Source organism: Mauremys reevesii, linkage group 9 (genome assembly GCF_016161935.1).
Source record: "Mauremys reevesii isolate NIE-2019 linkage group 9, ASM1616193v1, whole genome shotgun sequence".
In the NCBI taxonomy this organism is placed as follows: Eukaryota; Metazoa; Chordata; order Testudines; family Geoemydidae; genus Mauremys; species Mauremys reevesii.
In genome coordinates, this window is record NC_052631.1 from 7,750,205 (window position 1) to 7,766,878 (window position 16,674).

The window sequence follows — 16,674 nt, forward strand, 5'->3', positions numbered from 1 at the left end:
CATTAAAAGGCTCCCATTGGATCAGCTGGGAGAGGGGAATCACATCAGATGGGGAGGTATTGATTTCCGATTGACTGGTACGAGTGGATCGTTGCTGGATTGGTCGGTTGGAAGGAGCATTATCAGGCTCCCACCAGATCAGCTGGGAGAGGGTGAAATGGGGGGACGGGGTCAGATCAGGGACCATACTGTGCTGAAAGTCCCCAGAGCTCAGGATGGCTCCAGGACTGGAGTGGGGGATGGGCATAGGACTTCTGCTCCCTTGCCCTTCCTCTGCAAGTGGCAGATAGGCTGTATGGGGGCAGGGCAGGCAGCGGCTGGGGCCAGTCTCTGCAACACGGGGATGCTTCTGCTCCTTGCCCCTGGGGCCACCCTGATCATCCGTGCGCTAGGAGACAGGACTCCTGGGTTCTATCCCTGGCTCAGCCGCTGACTGGTCCCTCCCCACGTTTGCGCCTCGGTTTCCCCACCTGTAAGCAGGGGCGGTGACCCCACAGCCGGCCCTGGCACGGATTGGTGATGAATTAACAAGTGCCGGGAAGAGCTCTGCAGATGGAAATCCCAAGGGAGGCTGCAGATGGGTTGAGCTGTGGGGTGCCCTCAGCACAGTATGGGGGAGGGTGGCGCCTGGTCTGTGATTGGCCGAGGCGCGGCACACACTTACCGCAATGGAAATGCGGACGCGCTTCGACTTGCGCTTTTCGGGTGGTGCTGAATTCTCAGCCTTTTTAGCCACGAGAAAAACAGGAGAGAAGACAGAGGCATTATGGGAAACCACAGCGTCCTGGCCGGGCTCCATTGCCCCAGGACCTTGGGTGGGGGCTGGGCACAGAGCAGGGGCCAAGGTGCCATGGCGGTGGGGAACGCCCTCGGGGTGGGGGGCAGAGGGGCACTCACCTCAGCAGGCTCCATGGCGGTGTTGGTGCAGAAGAGGCTCTTGAGGGAAATGCCTGAGTGATCTGGGCTCCCGGCTGGGGGGAGACAAGCAGAGAAACCGTCAGAGCAAAGAGCAGCGAGCCGGGTGCCTGGCCGGCACCATGGGGCCCACAGGGGCAGGGGGCTCACCTGTGGGGCTCTCCACCAAGCTGCTGGGACCTCGCTTGAGCGCTGGCTTCAGGGGCTTGCGGGACTCTCCGTGTGGCGGGGCCGATGACGATTCCTCCGTGCCGATCTGGGGGCAGCACGTACAGGGGGCTTGGTAGGGTGGAGGTGGGGCGAGTCCAGGGCATCCCACCCCCAGCTCAGCACGAGGCTGGGGTGGGGGCAGAATGTCCCATCACCAGCCAGGTGGGATGGGGAACCATGGGCCTGGGGCATCCATACCCCATCCAGCCCAGCCCAGTTCCAGGGGGAAGCAGCCCACGCTGGAAGGAGGGTGGGTAGGCAGGACCCATGCTGCACCATGCAGGCCCGGAGGAGGTGAGGCCAGCCCAGACCTGAGCGGATGGGGGTGAGGAAGCGGGCACTCCCTGACAGAAGCCCCTCAAGGGCCTGGGAGCACTGGGTGCTTTGGGGTTTCCAGCCAGCGGCTCCCTGCGTGGCAGTGGGGTCGGGGTGCAGCGGGCTCAGGGCATCCCATCGCCAGCCCAGCCCCGGCAGTGGGGTGCGGGGTCCCCGTGCTGCCCCCTGCCTCTCACCTGGAACCGCACTCCCGTGTCGGAGGCCTTGTGGTCGGCCTCGTCCTGGGGCTTCTCGGCAACGCTGGTCCTCCCGGCCTGTGCCCTCTCCTGCATGTACTGCAGGCGGCGCTGGTAGCCCAACTGGCCGCTCAGCAGCGCCGCCACCTGGGCCCGCTCGATGGAGCCCAGCAGGATCATGGACTCTGCAGGAGAGCAGCCCGGAGGGGCCATCACCCCTTCAGCTTGCGGGGTCACAGCTGTGAGTGGCGTTCCCCACCCCCTCCCCTGCCCCCCGGGGGGAGACCCAAACCTGAGCCCTCAGGAAAGCAGCCCTTGCAGGAGGGCTCAGGCTACCAGCCCATTGGCAGGGCTCTGGGGGTGGAGGGACAGGATGGGACAGGGCCCTGCAGGGGTCCTGGCTCCCAGGCCTGTCTGCCCACCTGCCCATGGAGCAGCAGCTGAAATGAAAAACCCTGCCCCCACCCAGGCTGGAGGCACCGGGCTCCCCCGTCCCTGGGTTGGGTCTCTCTAAGAGCAGCTGCCCTAGGGGACAGAGCCTGCTTGGGAAGCAGGAGCTACAGTGTGAAGACATGGGGGGCCCAGGGCTCTGAGCTTGGGGCTGGGAGACAGCAGGACTCCTGGGTCCTATTCCTGGCTCTGCCCCAGGCTTGCTGGCTGAACTCGGGCTACTTCCTTCCCCTCTCTGGGCCTCAGTTTCCCCTACTGCAACCCAGGGATAACAGCCGCGGGGGAAGGGGCAAAGGCTCAGTGCCCAGAGAAGGGAAGGGACCATCAGGGTCTCTTACAGCTGGGCCTGCACTCCCCGCTCTGTGCCCAGGTCTGCGCCCTGCCCACCAGGGTGCCCGCGGGACGCTGGGTCCAGGCTGACGAGTCTGTGAGACTTGGACAGGGCGTGGGGCTCTGGGGGCAAGCAAGAAGGCCCCCCGAGGCCCACAGGCAAGAACTGAGAGGTTCTGCTTCAGGAGCCAGCCCCCGTGTGATGAGTTGTGGGGTCTCAGCTAACAGAAGAGCCCTGATCCCCACCCTTTGCAGAAAGAAAGCCCATCCTCCCCTCCTCCCCCACCCCACCACTCCTGTTTATTCGCCATCTGGCTCTGACATGGGGTGAGGGAGGATCCACTGAAAGAGGCTGCACTGGCCTTCCCGTTTCCGCTAAACTTTACAGATTGCCATGGTAACGCAGCATCCTCCATTGCCACGGTAGTGGTCATGGCAGGCAGGCAGAGGCGATAAATGTCCGAGTGGGCAGTCGTCTGGCACAGGGCCGGGCAGAAGCTCAGGACGATCTCAGTGCCTGGCCCCTCGCCAGGGAGACGGGCCCAGTGGCAGAGCACTGCTCACCGGGGAGTCCGCTGGGGAAGCCTAGGGGTGCGGGCGGGGATGGGCTCCCGACGGCCACTCTGCGGGCAGCCTGCTCTGCCCGGGAGGCCTTGGCACACATGGGTGGCACGATCCAGAGTGAGCCGGGCACAGCCTAGGCTGGCCAGGGCACAAGCAGCTCTGGACCAACCCCCGCCCACCCCCGCGGCACCGCCTGCTCCCCGTGCAGCCCCCACGTCTCACCAGCTGACTCCACCAGCGCCAGGCTCTTCAGCTGGGTGCTGTATAGCACCTCCTGCAGGTCGCGGTACTTGGAGTTCAGGGTGACGTAACGCACGTCCCGCACCATGATGTCCTCCACCCGCACGTTGTACTTCCTGCGGAGGGCAAGGCACGGCCCTGAGCAGGGCGCTGGAGGGCTGCTGCCGAGCGCCCGGCCCTGCTGCGCGGGTCCCCCTCGGCCCCTTTGCTCCTGCCGAGGCTACACTCCCCCAGCCCCCACTGCCATGGGGGCCATTTCTGGGTGGATCCCGCCTCCCATCCCTGGTGTGAACAGGCTGGGGCATGGTCCCTGCAGCCACCCAGGCCTGGGAACCACAGAGGCTGCGGGAGCTCTCAGCGGCTCTCTCTAGTGCCCATCACCAGTGCGTCTAGGCACCGCGCTGAGCTCCTGGACTGGGTCCCGTGAGCTCCCGAGAGCTTTGGCCTTGAGAGGGGCTTCCTGCAGAGGCCGGGGAAGGGAGCCCAGGTGGGCACTTACTCCTGGTGTCCCCAGCCCAGCTCGGGCAGGTACGGCAGCTTCTTGATGCGGATGATGCTGTCGTAGAGCGAGGGCTGCAGGCTCTGGGCCACGGCGTTGGCCAGGATGACGGCGATCATCACGGGCAGGATGTGGGAGATCTGGCCCGTCAGCTCGAAGACGATGACAGCGGTGGAGACCGTGTGGGTGACAGCGCCGGAGAGTGCGGCCGCTCCTGTGCGTGGCAGAAAGCGCCACAGTGAGACCCAGCAGGGCTGGCATGGCCCCAAGCCGGACCCCATGGAGTGACCACAGTGATGCCCCGCAATGAGCCGCAGCCTCTCCCTAACAGCCCCAGGAGGGGGACCAGTATGGGAACCCCATGGCACAGCCCCCCAGCACACCCCCAGGGAGCCCTCAAGCTGCTCTGCCAACCCATCTGCACCAGCCACCAGCTGCTCTGGCTCCCTGGCCCTGTCACCCTGGGGACATCCCCCTCCGGGGAGGAGCCTAGACACATCTCTGTGGCCGTACAGATTTGGGCTCCTCTGAACGGCCTGGCCCACTCCAGGGGCTGGCAGGAGGGAGATGCACCTGCACCTCGAGTAGCTTGTTTGGGCGGTCGGACTGGCTGGAGCCTGTGGTGGCCTCTCCCCAGATGCAGAAACGTGGCGCTTACCTACCACGGCGTAGCCCCCCGGCACAATGCGGTAGGTGTTGCTGTTGGCATGGATGCCATCCGGGAACCAGGCTGCCATGCTCTCCCCTACCAGCCGCCCGAAGGCCGCCCCTGCCCAAGGAGACGGGGGTCAGAGCGGGTCTGGGGGCAGCCCAGGCACGTTCAGGGAGGGGAGAAAATCAGTTGTATCCTGCTGCCTCCGGCACAGTGCCCATCCCTGTGGCGATGCGGCTGCTCAGGGGGCAGTCGCTGCCCCGCCAGCCCTGAGGTGCACAGCAGGGCCCTGCCAAGGGCTGCCAGCTGCTGTGCCCCAGGGAGCCAGCCCCTTTGTGCTGCTGGAGCAGTGGGAGCCGGAGCAGCACCATGAGAGGTGGCCCAAGGTGGTGCTAGGGTCTGTATCACCTATGGCTGTTCCCTGCCCCTTCCTTCCCTCCCTGGGTGGATGGGGCTCTGTTGCGAGGATGGTGCTGCCACATGCTCCCCCGGGGCAGGGGACGGCCTGTTCTGGGCAGGGGGAGGGATGCTGTGCCACCCAGCGCTACTGAACGCTGAGCCACCACTCATACCAGGGCTGAGAGGTACCGAAACTCCTTCCCGAAGCCCTGAGCAGGCCTGGCACTCCGGGAAAGGGCCTGCCCCGATGGGCACCCCCAGCATCACGACCCCATTACACTCACGGGGCACCAGCCACACCAGGGAGCTGCCACTGTTGCTGGAGGACAATGGCCAGCACAAGGGGACTGTGGGCAAACCTGCTCTGTCCCCTCTGCCTGGAGGGGCTGGTCAGTAGCTCGCGGAGGCGCTGCCCCTTTGGGAGCAGGGCTCAGGGCGAGCCAGGAGTGCCTCCGGGGCCGGCACTCACCAATGACAAAGACGGGCATGAAGGTTCCGCAGGGCACTGGGATGGTGGTGGCCAGGGCTGACATCCAGAACTAGGGGCAGAGACATGAGTCAGGGGTCATCCGGCCAGTCAGATCCTCCCCGTGCCTCGCCAGACCACAGCCTTCCAGCCAGATCCTCCCCGTGCCTAGCCAGACCACAGCCTTCCAGCCAGACCCTCCCCGTGCCTAGCCAGACCACAGCCTTCCAGCCAGATCCTCCCCGTGCCTAGCCAGACCACAGCCTTCCAGCCAGACCCTCCCCACGCCTAGCCAGACCACAGCCTTCCAGCCAGATCCTCCCCGTGCCTAGCCAGACCACAGCCTTCCAGCCAGACCCTCCCCGTGCCTAGCCAGACCACAGCCTTCCAGCCAGATCCTCCCCGTGCCTAGCCAGACCACAGCCTTCCAGCCAGACCCTCCCCGTGCCTAGCCAGACCACAGCCTTCCAGCCAGATCCTCCCCGTGCCTAGCCAGACCACAGCCTTCCAGCCAGACCCTCCCCGTGCCTAGCCAGACCACAGCCTTCCAGCCAGATCCTCCCCACGCCTAGCCAGACCACAGCCTTCCAGCCAGATCCTCCCCACGCCTAGCCAGACCACAGCCTTCCAGCCAGATCCTCCCCGTGCCTAGCCAGACCACAGCCTTCCAGCCAGGGCCCTGCCCACACCTAGCCAGACCATAGCAAGTCAGGCAGGGCCCCTCCCACAGCCCAGCCCTGGTGCGGGGAAGGGGAGGGGGTGTGAGCTGGGCAGCCCCAGCCCTGGGGCGGGACCCACCTTCATGAGGATGAAAACCACCAGGGTGACGAAGACATTGGCGTGCGGGTGCTTCCAGGCCTCAGAGATATCAACGTACTCGAACTCCTCGGCCAGGCCTTGCTTGGCCCAGGTGCGGTTGTCAAACAGGGTCACCAGGGTGTCCTTCTGGCTGAGCTGGGGAGAAGGACCACGGCAGGCAGGGTGAACCCGGGGCAGTACCTCCACCCCATATCCCCACCCTCCCTAGGGTGCTCCCTGTCAGGGACCCCGTGGGGGCTGGGTGCCCTCCCCATCCCATCCCATAACAGCATCTTGCCCTCTGGGTGCCAGAGATCTGGGAGACATGAGGGCCGACACTACTGGAGCTTCAGCTCCAGATGCCAGGGTGCCAGGTTCAAGTCACAGCTGGGGCAAGCACAGAGCAGGTTCTCTAAACGAATGCCAGTGATACTGTGACGTTATTGATATAAATGGGGACCATATAGAACATGGGTTGCAACCAAGGTCCTGTAGTGGCACCAAATCCTAAGTAAAGGGGGTCATATAAGGTGTCTAAGACCAGGTTATGGGTTGCTGGTTATAATTATGCTGTCTGTATGTCTGTATCATTTTTAGTTGAAGTTATGAATGTTGGCTCCATGCTGTCAGTATTTCAAGTTTGTGCTGTGCTTCTGGGGGAAGCCTCCCAGACAAGCTGGTGTTAGCTCTGCCTAGCCTATTTGATGGCCCATTAAGGACCATTAAGGACACAATGGACCCATGGAGAGAAGGCAGACACGCCTTGTGACTCAGCAAAGTATGCAGGGACTGGCCCATGTGACTCCAGACTCCATATTTTTGCTGTAAAATTCCACAGTGAAGACAAAGGGATTCTTACACCTGGAAAAGTCTATATAAGCCTAATGCCTCATCTCCATCTGGTCTTCAATCCTGCTTCTGACCTCTGGAGGGACTTTGCTACAAACTGAAGCTTTACACAGGGGACTGAACGACCCATCCCGGTGGGGGATGTATTCCAGAGACTTAATCTAAACCTGCAGTCTACTCCAGCACTGCTGCAAGCCTGAACTAAGAACTTTGCCATTACTGTATGTAATTGATTGCATTTAACCAATTCTACCTCTCTTCTCTACCTTTTCCTTTGTAAATAAACCTTTAGATTTTAGATTCTAAAGGATTGGCAACAGCGTGATTTGTGGGTAAGATCTGATGTGTATATTGACCTGGGTCTGGGGCTTGGTCCTTTGGGATCGAGGGAACCTTTTTCTTTTATTGGGGTGTTGGTTTTCATAACCATTCATCCCCAGGACGAGTGCACTGGTGGTGATGCTGGGAGACTGGAGTGTCTAAGGAAATTGCTTGTGTGACTTGTGGTTAGCCAGTGGGGTGAGACCAAAGTCCTTTTTGTCTGGCTGGTTTGGTTTGCCTTAGAGGTGGAAAACCCCAGCCTAGGGCTGTAACTGCCCTGTTTGAGCAATTGGTCCTGATTTGGCACTCTCAGTTGGGTCCCGCCAGAATCGCTCCGTCACAGTGGCGTAGTCGTGCTTGGATCCACAGAACCAGGTCAATTAAGCTTTGGGTCAGAACCCCACGCTATCCAAATTTTAACTTTGGGATTGAGAGTTTGGTTGGTTAAAGATCAGTGACCATGAGACAAAGAGCATCAGGAAAAGCAAGGAAACTGCAAGCCTTGAGAGACAGCCTGCAGTTTGATTATGAGCAAGAACTGGCAGAAATTCGAATGGAGAAAGAGGCTGATGAGAGAAAGAAAGAAGTTGCTAAGAGAGAAGAAAAAGCTCGTAAGAGGCGTCTGGAGCTGCTGGCTGCTGAGGAGAAAACTCGACAGATGCAACAGGAGACAGCTAGACTCCAACTCCAAGTCAAAAAAGCAATGGAAGAACAGCAGAGACTGTATCCTCTTGAAAGTCCAGTTTGTAACAATGTTGGTATGTTGTATCACTCTGAGCAGTTGTCTGGGGGTAACCACATGTACCCCAACAATGCCACCTTTTATGTCAATGCTGTTACTGTGTGTTCAGTAGGGGGTGGCCCCATAAATTGTGGCAGTGCTATGTATGAGAGTGTAAAAGTCAATGGTAAAAGCTGTTTAGGGCAAACTATGGCTTCTAACATCACTCTTGTTAGAGCAGATCTGGTCAAAGAGGAAGATTATTTACCAAATCAGAGTGTGAATGTTGTGATCCTCTGTGAGTTTACTGTCCGTGTGCCTTTAGCCAGAATCCACCTTGAGTGGAATGGGGCTCAGCATGAAGTGATAGCTGGCGTCAGGAAGTTATTGCCTAAAGATCTTTTAATTGGGGAAAATGTTACAGCCTTGTTCAGTCCAGGTAGCCAGTTGCAGGAGAGGAATGATCTTAAACCTGTGTCTATTGTGGGCAATGATTTGCCTGAGGAGGGTTGCTCCAAAGGTTTGTCTGTGCAAAAAAGCAGTTTGTCTGGGAATGAAGTTTCTGAATGTCTGTCTAATGTCTCAGAAGTGAATCTGGAGTTAGATCAAGAGCAAAAAGATCTCATTGGGGAGGAAAGTGTTTCTCAGGTTAAATCCCTAACTGAGGAAGGAGAGGGTAAATTTGTAATGGGTAATGGATTGTTGGCTAGTGCAGCTTGTAGAAGTAAACCTGAAATGGGTAACTGTGATTTGCTAAAAGTAGCTCAGTGTAGTGAAAGAGCAGCAGCTTATCTGTTGGGAGAGGCAATGTGCCTGGTAGGGAAAGTTTGCAGGAGCCTAGGCAGCCTTGTGAGCTGATGGCTTTGTCTAATCAGCAGTTTGGGAAGGGAGGGATAGTGGAAGATGAGTGTCCCTGTCCCTTACCTGTTTCCTGTGTGGAGAAATGTGACAGTGAAGGGAATGTGCCTGTGTCGGTCAGGGGTATTGACTTGCCTATGAAGGAAGCTACCCCGGTCTCCAAGCAGGTGTCTGTGAACAGCCCTGTGTGCTGGGACAAGGGAAATGAGGTCCCAAGCTGTGTGTCTGGTGAAGGAGAATGTGTCTCCGGCTCTTCTGTGTCTGTGGAGCAGACAGAAGGGGCCTTTCGGCCTGTGATGGGTGAGGGTGATTCAGTTGTCTCAAAGTTGGTTGTAAATACAGCTAAAGCCCAGGAAGGGAATAGTCCTGAGTTTGTGTCTGCTGGGGAGAATGGCACTGTGACTAGGTTGCATCCAGTTAGTGTCTTAGCAAAATCCCAGAGACCAGACAGTTCTGGTGCTTGTAGTTTGCCAGTTGCTAATGTGTGGTTGGAAAAGGGTGCAGCAACTCTGTCTGATCAGGATGATACCCTAGCCAGGGCACAAGGAGAGCATGAAGGTGATTTAAGTGTGTTACCTACTGACAGTTTGACAACTTGTAGCAAGAAGGAAAAGATTCCTGAACTTGTTCATGGCCAAGGGAAGGAGACTACTTCTGACCTGTTATCTAGAAAGTCTGTAGCATCTGTGGTTGCTCAGGGAAGTGTTCCTTTAGAGCAAGCCCTAGGTGAAGAGGGGAAGGGCAGAATTTCTGAGAGGGGTGAATTGCTGCTTAGAGAAGCTCCTAGGGAAAGGAATCCTCATGGTAGCCTGTGCAAGCAGTTTACTGCAACTGAAGGGTGTAAAAGTGATTTAATCAAGAAAGTTTCAGTTCCTAACAGCCAGAAATTTTCTGTTGTGAATGGATCCACTGACTTTCCTTTTGAGAGATCCAGTGTGGGCAGCTTTGAAAAGGTCTCAGGTGGAGTAGAAGCTGTTAAGGAAGTTGAGCAGCCCTATAACCACCTGGCTGTGTGTGGCCAGCTTGTTGGTGGGGAGACAATGCTGTTGGGACAGGAATGTATCCATGCTGAATCTGTAAGTGAGCAGTCGGTGCTTCAGGATCTGAGGACAGATTCAGTTACTGGTGTTTCAGGGCAGAACAGTTGTATGGCTAAATGCTTGAGGAGGCAGGGGAGAGCAAGCCAGCTCTCACCCTCAGACTCTTTGGATTTGTGTGGTATCTCTGTAAGACAAAGTCCAGCCGTGGAATCCATAGCAGCTAAGAAGTAAGCGAGTGTCTGTGTTGATGGGAATTACTTGGCTGGCAGGGAGAAGAAAGACTTGCTAATAGCTGTTAGCACAGAGGGCCCACCCCATCAGCCGGTGATCTCTGTTAAGCAAGAGAAATCAGGTTTAGTCCCGAAGAACAAGAAGGAAAGAGAAGACTGAATTTTGCAAAGGAACCCACAGGTTAACCCTAAAATGCCCAAATTCCAATGGTATTGAGCCAAGGGTGTGGCATGACAAACATGATTGTAAATGGACACTTGCAATGAATTTGTTGTTATTGCTAATGCTAATTTTTGTAACTAATGTGTTGCTATGGCCAAGAACTGTAACAATGTACAATGTGCCTAATCTTTTGGAAAATCCCTTAAACATGTTGAAAGGAATACATGAAAACACACTTTATGTTAAAGGGCCTTGCTATACTGATGTTTCACAGTTAATGCATGTAAACAGTGTTGGAACTTTTCACAGGGGAAAATACATTCCAGACCTGATGTGCTGTATGAAAGGGGAAACTGAGGCACACTACCATATTGCTTTCATGGCTAAATACCAAGATTCCTGTAATATGAACAAGCTCTATATCTACATTGGTTTAATGTTATTTGGGTTCAAAATATTGGCCAGAACTGGTATGGATAAAGTAGCTATTTTCTTTAGCTCTTGGCAAGATCACATGAAACATACAGGAACCATGCTGCAAAAGCTAACCAAGTTATACCTTGAGTTTGTAAAGAGATCCATTCATGTTATTGAACATGACTTTGATAAGCCATTTCGGTTATACCCTGGTGCGGCCTCTAGCCCAACACTAGCTGTAGTGAGACAGACCCAAGGAAAGGGGGCTCTTGGGATGCAGTCAGCGATGTTTTGTCATCCCTTCCTGCATCAATTTTGCGTTGGGGGTGTGACGTTATTGATATAAATGGGGACCATATAGAACATGGGTTGCAACCAAGGTCCTGTAGTGGCACCAAATCCTAAGTAAAGGGGGTCTAAGACCAGGTTATGGGTTGCTGGTTATAATTATGCTGTCTGTATGTCTGTATCATTTTTAGTTGAAGTTATGAATGTTGGCTCTATGCTGTCAATATTTCAAGTTTGTGCTGTGCTTGGGAAGCCTCCCAGACAAGCTGGTGTTAGCTCTGCCTAGCCTATTTGATGGCCCATTAAGGACCATTAAGGACACAATGGACCCATGGAGAGAAGGCAGACACGCCTTGTGACTCAGCAAAGTATGCAGGGACTGGCCCATGTGACTCCAGACTCCATATTTTTGCTGTAAAATTCCACAGTGAAGACAAAGGGATTCTTACACCTGGAAAAGTCTATATAAGCCTAATGCCTCATCTCCATCTGGTCTTCAATCCTGCTTCTGACCTCTGGAGGGACTTTGCCACAAACTGAAGCTTTACACAGGGGACTGAACGACCCATCCCGGTGGGGGATGTATTCCAGAGACTTAATCTAAACCTGCAGTCTACTCCAGCACTGCTGCAAGCCTGAACTAAGAACTTTGCCATTACTGTATGTAATTGATTGCATTTAACCAATTCTACCTCTCTTCTCTACCTTTTTCCCTTTGTAAATAAACCTTTAGATTTTAGATTCTAAAGGATTGGCAACAGCGTGATTTGTGGGTAAGATCTGATGTGTATATTGACCTGGGTCTGGGGCTTGGTCCTTTGGGATCGAACCTTTTTCTTTTATTGGGGTGTTGGTTTTCATAACCATTCATCCCCAGGACGAGTGCACTGGTGGTGATGCTGGGAGACTGGAGTGTCTAAGGAAATTGCTTGTGTGACTTGTGGTTAGCCAGTGGGGTGAGACCAAAGTCCTTTTTGTCTGGCTGGTTTGGTTTGCCTTAGAGGTGGAAAAACCCCAGCCTAGGGCTGTAACTGCCCTGTTTGAGCAATTGGTCCTGATTTGGCACTCTCAGTTGGGTCCCGCCAGAATCGCTCCGTCACAGATACCCCCTGGGCAGGGCTGCCAAGCTAGGGGAGGGGAGCAGGTTACCTGGCCAGCCATGAACTGTCCAAAGCCAGGCGGGAAGGTGAGCGTGGAGATGAGCAGAGTGACCAGCGCGGGGAAAAGCAGGCGCCTGCGTGGGAGCAACATACACAGCAAGTGATCCCACCGCACCCACCACAACTGCCCCCAGCCCTCGCGGAGGGACTAGCACCACCCTGTGCCCAGCAGCTCCCATGCCAGCAGCTGCTTCACAGGGAACCAAAGAGCCCAGCCAGCATGCAGCGCCCCACCCAGCTCAGTCCCCTGCTCCCCAACTCCCCCCAGTCCGGGTTCTCCCCTACCTCATCACAGGTTCTCCCTCCGCCTGCTCTCCAGCCAGGCCTGGTTCTGGGGGTGCTGTACTTAGCACCCCCTGCTTTGGGATCAACGGGCCCCAAGTCTCAGGGGAGGGAGCCAGCAGGCACCACTTACTTCTTCATCAGGAAGCGGTTGATGGTCTTCTGCTTGCGCATGAACTGGACAATCTTGCGGTTGAGGTAGACGAAGAGTGCCCCTCCGAAGCCGCTGGCAATCCTGGGGAGAGGGGCGGCCGAGTGAGCCACCAGCAGGCAGCTACTGCTGGGGTGGGCCTGTCAGGGATGGGGGTGGGAGTGGTACAGAGACACTGAAGATGTCCCCCCTCTCCACAGCACATGGGGCCCGGAAAGAGGAGCGAGCCCCCTCATATATTCTTCCCTGTCCCACACAGGAAGTCTGATATCTCCCCCCCCACCCCGCAGCAATGTCCCCCCCCGCGTGGGGTTGGAGTGACAGGGCACTGGACTCACCCGATGACAGCGAAGGCAGGCAGCTCCTGCAGGTCGAAGGGGAAGTCCAGCCGGAAGCGGGTTTTGAATAGAGCCGTGATGGTCTCTGGGGGGGATGAGACACGGTGGGGGGAGAGCATGTCACTCAGGGGACCTCCAGGGTGGCCTTGCACCTGGACGCCCTGCTCCAATACTGGGCAATTGCTCCTGCCCATAGCAAACGCTCCCCACTCAGAGCACTGCGGCCCCTTGGGCCCATGCCATTAGGCTGGGCCCGGCTGGAGACCCCCATAGCCTTGTGTTAGACTCTGCTCCCCCCAGCTCTGCCAGTGCCCCCCAATCCCAACTCCCGGCTCCCCACCCCAGCTCTGCCAGTGCCCCAATCCCAACCCCAGCTCCCCACCCCAGCTCCGCCAGTGCCCCCAATCCCAACTCCCGGCTCCCCACCCCCATCTCTGCCAGTGCCCCCAATCCCAACTCCCAGCTCCCCACCCCAGCTCCGCCAGTGCCCTCAATCCCAACCCCGACTCCTCCACCCCAGCTCCGCCAGTGCCCCCAATCCCAACCCCTGGCTCCCCACCCCAGCTCCGCCAGTGCCTCACAATCCCAACTCCTGGCTCCCTCCACCCCAGCTCTGCCAGTGCCCCTCAATCCCAATTTCTGGCTCCCCCAGCCCTGGGCCCCCAGCTCTGCCAGTGCCCCTCAATCCCACCCCCCAGCTCCGCCAGTGCCCCTCAGTCCCAACCCCCGACTCCGCCAGTGCCCCTCAGTCCCAACTCCTGGCTCCCTCGACCGCCCAGCTCTGCCAGTGCCCCTCAATCCCAACCTCCAGCTCCTCCAGCCCTGGGCTCCCCCACCCCCAGCTCTGCCAGTGCCCCTTAATCTCAACCTCCGGCTCCCCCCACCCCCAGCTCTGCCAGTGCCCCTCAATCCCACCCCCGGCTCCCCCAGCCCTGGGCTCTCGCCAGCAGGGCAGTAGCTGGTGCAGGCCGGAGGCGCCGGTTCCCTGGGGGCTGGGCGGGCTGTACCTTCGTCCTTGTTCCACACGGCGAGCACGCGGAAGATGAAGGCACTGAAGGTGGCGGCGAAGAAGCCACGCCAATAATTGCGGACGGCGAAGAAGGTGGACGTGACCTCGATGCTGAAGAGGACGCCTGGGAGGGGCAGAGGGGAGGGGAAGAAGCGGTGCCACCATGGCCCCTTGGCACACAGCCCGCGGCCCAGAGACATGCCTCCCTGCCTGCCCACGCACAGTCCACACAGGGGCCGGCCAAGGGGGCACCAGACCCAGACACCCCACCTGGGGCACCTCCTCTTCTCCAGGCTTTACATTCGTGTGCCAAGGCCACTTGGGACCAGATTGTAACCGCATGGGCAGCTCCTGCGGTTAGGTGGGCACCGTGGGTGTGTGCAGTTAGCCCTGTATGGGCACAGTCGAATTTGCAGCTGTCTGGCCCTGAGGTGAGGATGCCAGCTGGGAGATGGCCCCGAGCCACCCCCTGCCAGAGCCAAGGGGCCCCCTCTCCAGCCAGCTGGGCAGCCATCCCCAACAGCGAGCAGGTCCTGCCTGGTGGCGCAGAGGAGTTGTGCGAGTGAGTGGGCAGTGCTGGGGCGTAAGCAGGGACCAGCCCATCTTGGGGGGGCAGGGCACTGACAGCTTGCCTTGGGCAAGAAGGAGGGACAAGCATACACAGACGGACAGACGGACGGACAGGGACACGGCCCAGCACGGAGGGAACAAGCAAAGAGTTAGACACGTCACCAACCTAGGAGTGCAAAGCTGCGAGGGAGCCGTGGGGCCGGAGCTGGGCCTCCCTGGAGCGCAGAGCGGAGGGGAAAGGAGGAGACATTACATCTTCTGGGGGGAGTGCCCCCCATGCAGCGGCCTCTGCCATCCCCGCCAGGGGCACAGGGCCTTGGGGACCCCTCTAGGTACCCAGGAGGCCTGTGAGCGTCTCTGGAGCCCAGGGTACCTGCAGCATTGAGGTGTGTGTGTGTGTGTGGGGGGGGGTTTCCAGGTGCTGCTGGGCTCCGTCCCGGGAGGCCCGTACAGACTGGGATGGTGCCCTTGGGGCTGTGTGCCCGGGGCATGGGCAGGGCAGTGGGGGAGCAGCTTCCCTGCAGTTGGAGGGGAAAACGAGAGGCAACACGAGGGCAGAGTGGTGGGGATTGGGGGCTAATCTGGCCACAGCTGTGAGGAGAGAGGAAAGCGGGGGGCTGGGCCCCAAACCCTGTGTTCATCTGTCCTGCACCCCCATAGCACCCACCTGTGTCCAGCCCCCTGTCGCATGGGAGGTGTCAAGTGGGGATACCAGCGACTTGGGGGGCAGAGGCTGTGGCCTGTCCCAGGCCTCGCTCCTGGCCAGTTTGATGGCCAGCCCCGGGTGGCTGTTCCCACCAGATCAGGGTCTTGGGGGACGCGAGGTGCGAAGGCCTGTGTGGGGGATGGGACCCCCCAGCCAGGCACAGCTCCCACGCTGCCCTGCTGGAGGGCTCGGTTAGTGCAGAGCCATGGGGAGCTGTGGGATCAGGCAGGGCAGGGGCAGGGGAGAGCTGGGCGGGGTCCAGTCCCACAGCCCGCATGGCTGGCCCTACCTCCAATGGGGGCAGCAAAGCAGCAGCCGACGCCCACGGCACAGGCAGCCGCCAGCATCTCGATATTGCGGGACTCGTTCTGCAAGGCAAGAGAGAGCAGGAGACGATGGTGGGCGGCACCCGGGCGGGAGCTCTTGGTGGGGACATGCCCCAGGCCGCCACGGCCGGAGAGACCTCTCCCAGGGCTCACCCTCTCCCCTGCCAGGGCCGGAGACACCCCCCGTGGGGCTCACCCTCTCCCCTGCCAGGGCCGGAGACACCCCCCGTGGGGCTCACCCTCTCCCCTGCCACGGCCAGAGCCACCCTCCCTGCTCTGCCCAGCCACAGCCAGAGACACCCCGTGCCAGGGTCAGAGGGGACAAACCTCCTGCCCCACAGCCAGGGGATCCCTCTGCGGACCTGAGAGCCCCCGGCTCTCACATACACTTGCGTTCCCAGCCCGGACCTGCCCCCGGTACCCGTTCGGTCAGCACCCGCCGGCCGCACAGCGTCGGCCTCTCACCTCGTAGATGCCTCCAAAGAGGGAGAGGAATTTGCTGAGCAGGGCGGCGCACATGCTGGCAATGTGCACAAAGGGCCCCTGTGGGAAGAGGGCCAGGGACCGGTTACCACAGGCACCCGGCCTCAAAGCAGGGAGCCTTGTGCGAAGACTCACTCACTGGCAGGGCCACCCGCCCACCTCAGCTGGCACGTGCCCCCCCGGCAGGGCCACCCGCCCACCTCAGCTGGCACGTGCCCCCCCGGCAGGGCCACCCGCCCACCTCAGCTGGCACGTGCCCCCCCCCAGCAGGGCCACCCGCCCACCTCAGCTGGCACGTGCCCCCCCCGGCAGGGCCACCCGCCCACCTCAGCTGGCACAGCCCCCCCCCCCCGGCAGGGCCACCCGCCCACCTCAGCTGGCATGTGCCCCCCCCGGCAGGGCCACCCGCCCACCTCAGCTGGCACATGCCCACCCGGCAGGGCCACCCCCCCACCTCAGCTGGCACGCCCAGCAGGGCCACCGCCCACCTCAGCTGGCACGTGCCCCCGGCAGGGCCACCCGCCCACCTCAGCTGGCACATGCCCCCCCGGCAGGGCCACCCGCCCACCTCAGCTGGCACATGCCCCCCCGGCAGGGCCACCCGCCCACCTCAGCTGGCACGTGTCCCCCCGGCAGGGCCACCCGCCCACCTCAGCTGGCATGTGCCCCCCCCGGCAGGGCCACCCGCCCACCTCAGCTGGTATATGCCCCCCCGGCAGGGCCACCT

The 16,674-nt window shown here is 59.4% G+C and overlaps 1 protein-coding gene across 2 annotated transcripts in view; it reads right to left on the reverse strand.

The window, feature by feature from the left end:
- Positions 1–16,674, reverse strand: part of CLCN2 (chloride voltage-gated channel 2) — a 49,333-nt gene that overhangs the window by 5,345 nt on the left and 27,314 nt on the right. Inside the window, exons 6-20 of one of the 2 annotated variants that reach the window (XM_039489895.1) lie at positions 15,930–16,007; positions 15,428–15,506; positions 13,861–13,986; positions 12,854–12,938; positions 12,498–12,599; positions 12,072–12,156; positions 6,036–6,191; positions 5,241–5,310; positions 4,379–4,489; positions 3,721–3,934; positions 3,204–3,337; positions 1,638–1,822; positions 1,066–1,171; positions 898–971; positions 665–724 (exon numbers count right to left, since the gene is read on the reverse strand). In XM_039489895.1, the coding sequence (XP_039345829.1) occupies positions 665–724; positions 898–971; positions 1,066–1,171; positions 1,638–1,822; positions 3,204–3,337; positions 3,721–3,934; positions 4,379–4,489; positions 5,241–5,310; positions 6,036–6,191; positions 12,072–12,156; positions 12,498–12,599; positions 12,854–12,938; positions 13,861–13,986; positions 15,428–15,506; positions 15,930–16,007 (1,665 nt within the window). The remainder of the gene's footprint in view (positions 1–664; positions 725–897; positions 972–1,065; positions 1,172–1,637; positions 1,823–3,203; positions 3,338–3,720; positions 3,935–4,378; positions 4,490–5,240; positions 5,311–6,035; positions 6,192–12,071; positions 12,157–12,497; positions 12,600–12,853; positions 12,939–13,860; positions 13,987–15,427; positions 15,507–15,929; positions 16,008–16,674) is intronic. The other variant, XM_039489896.1, reaches the window with a different exon arrangement.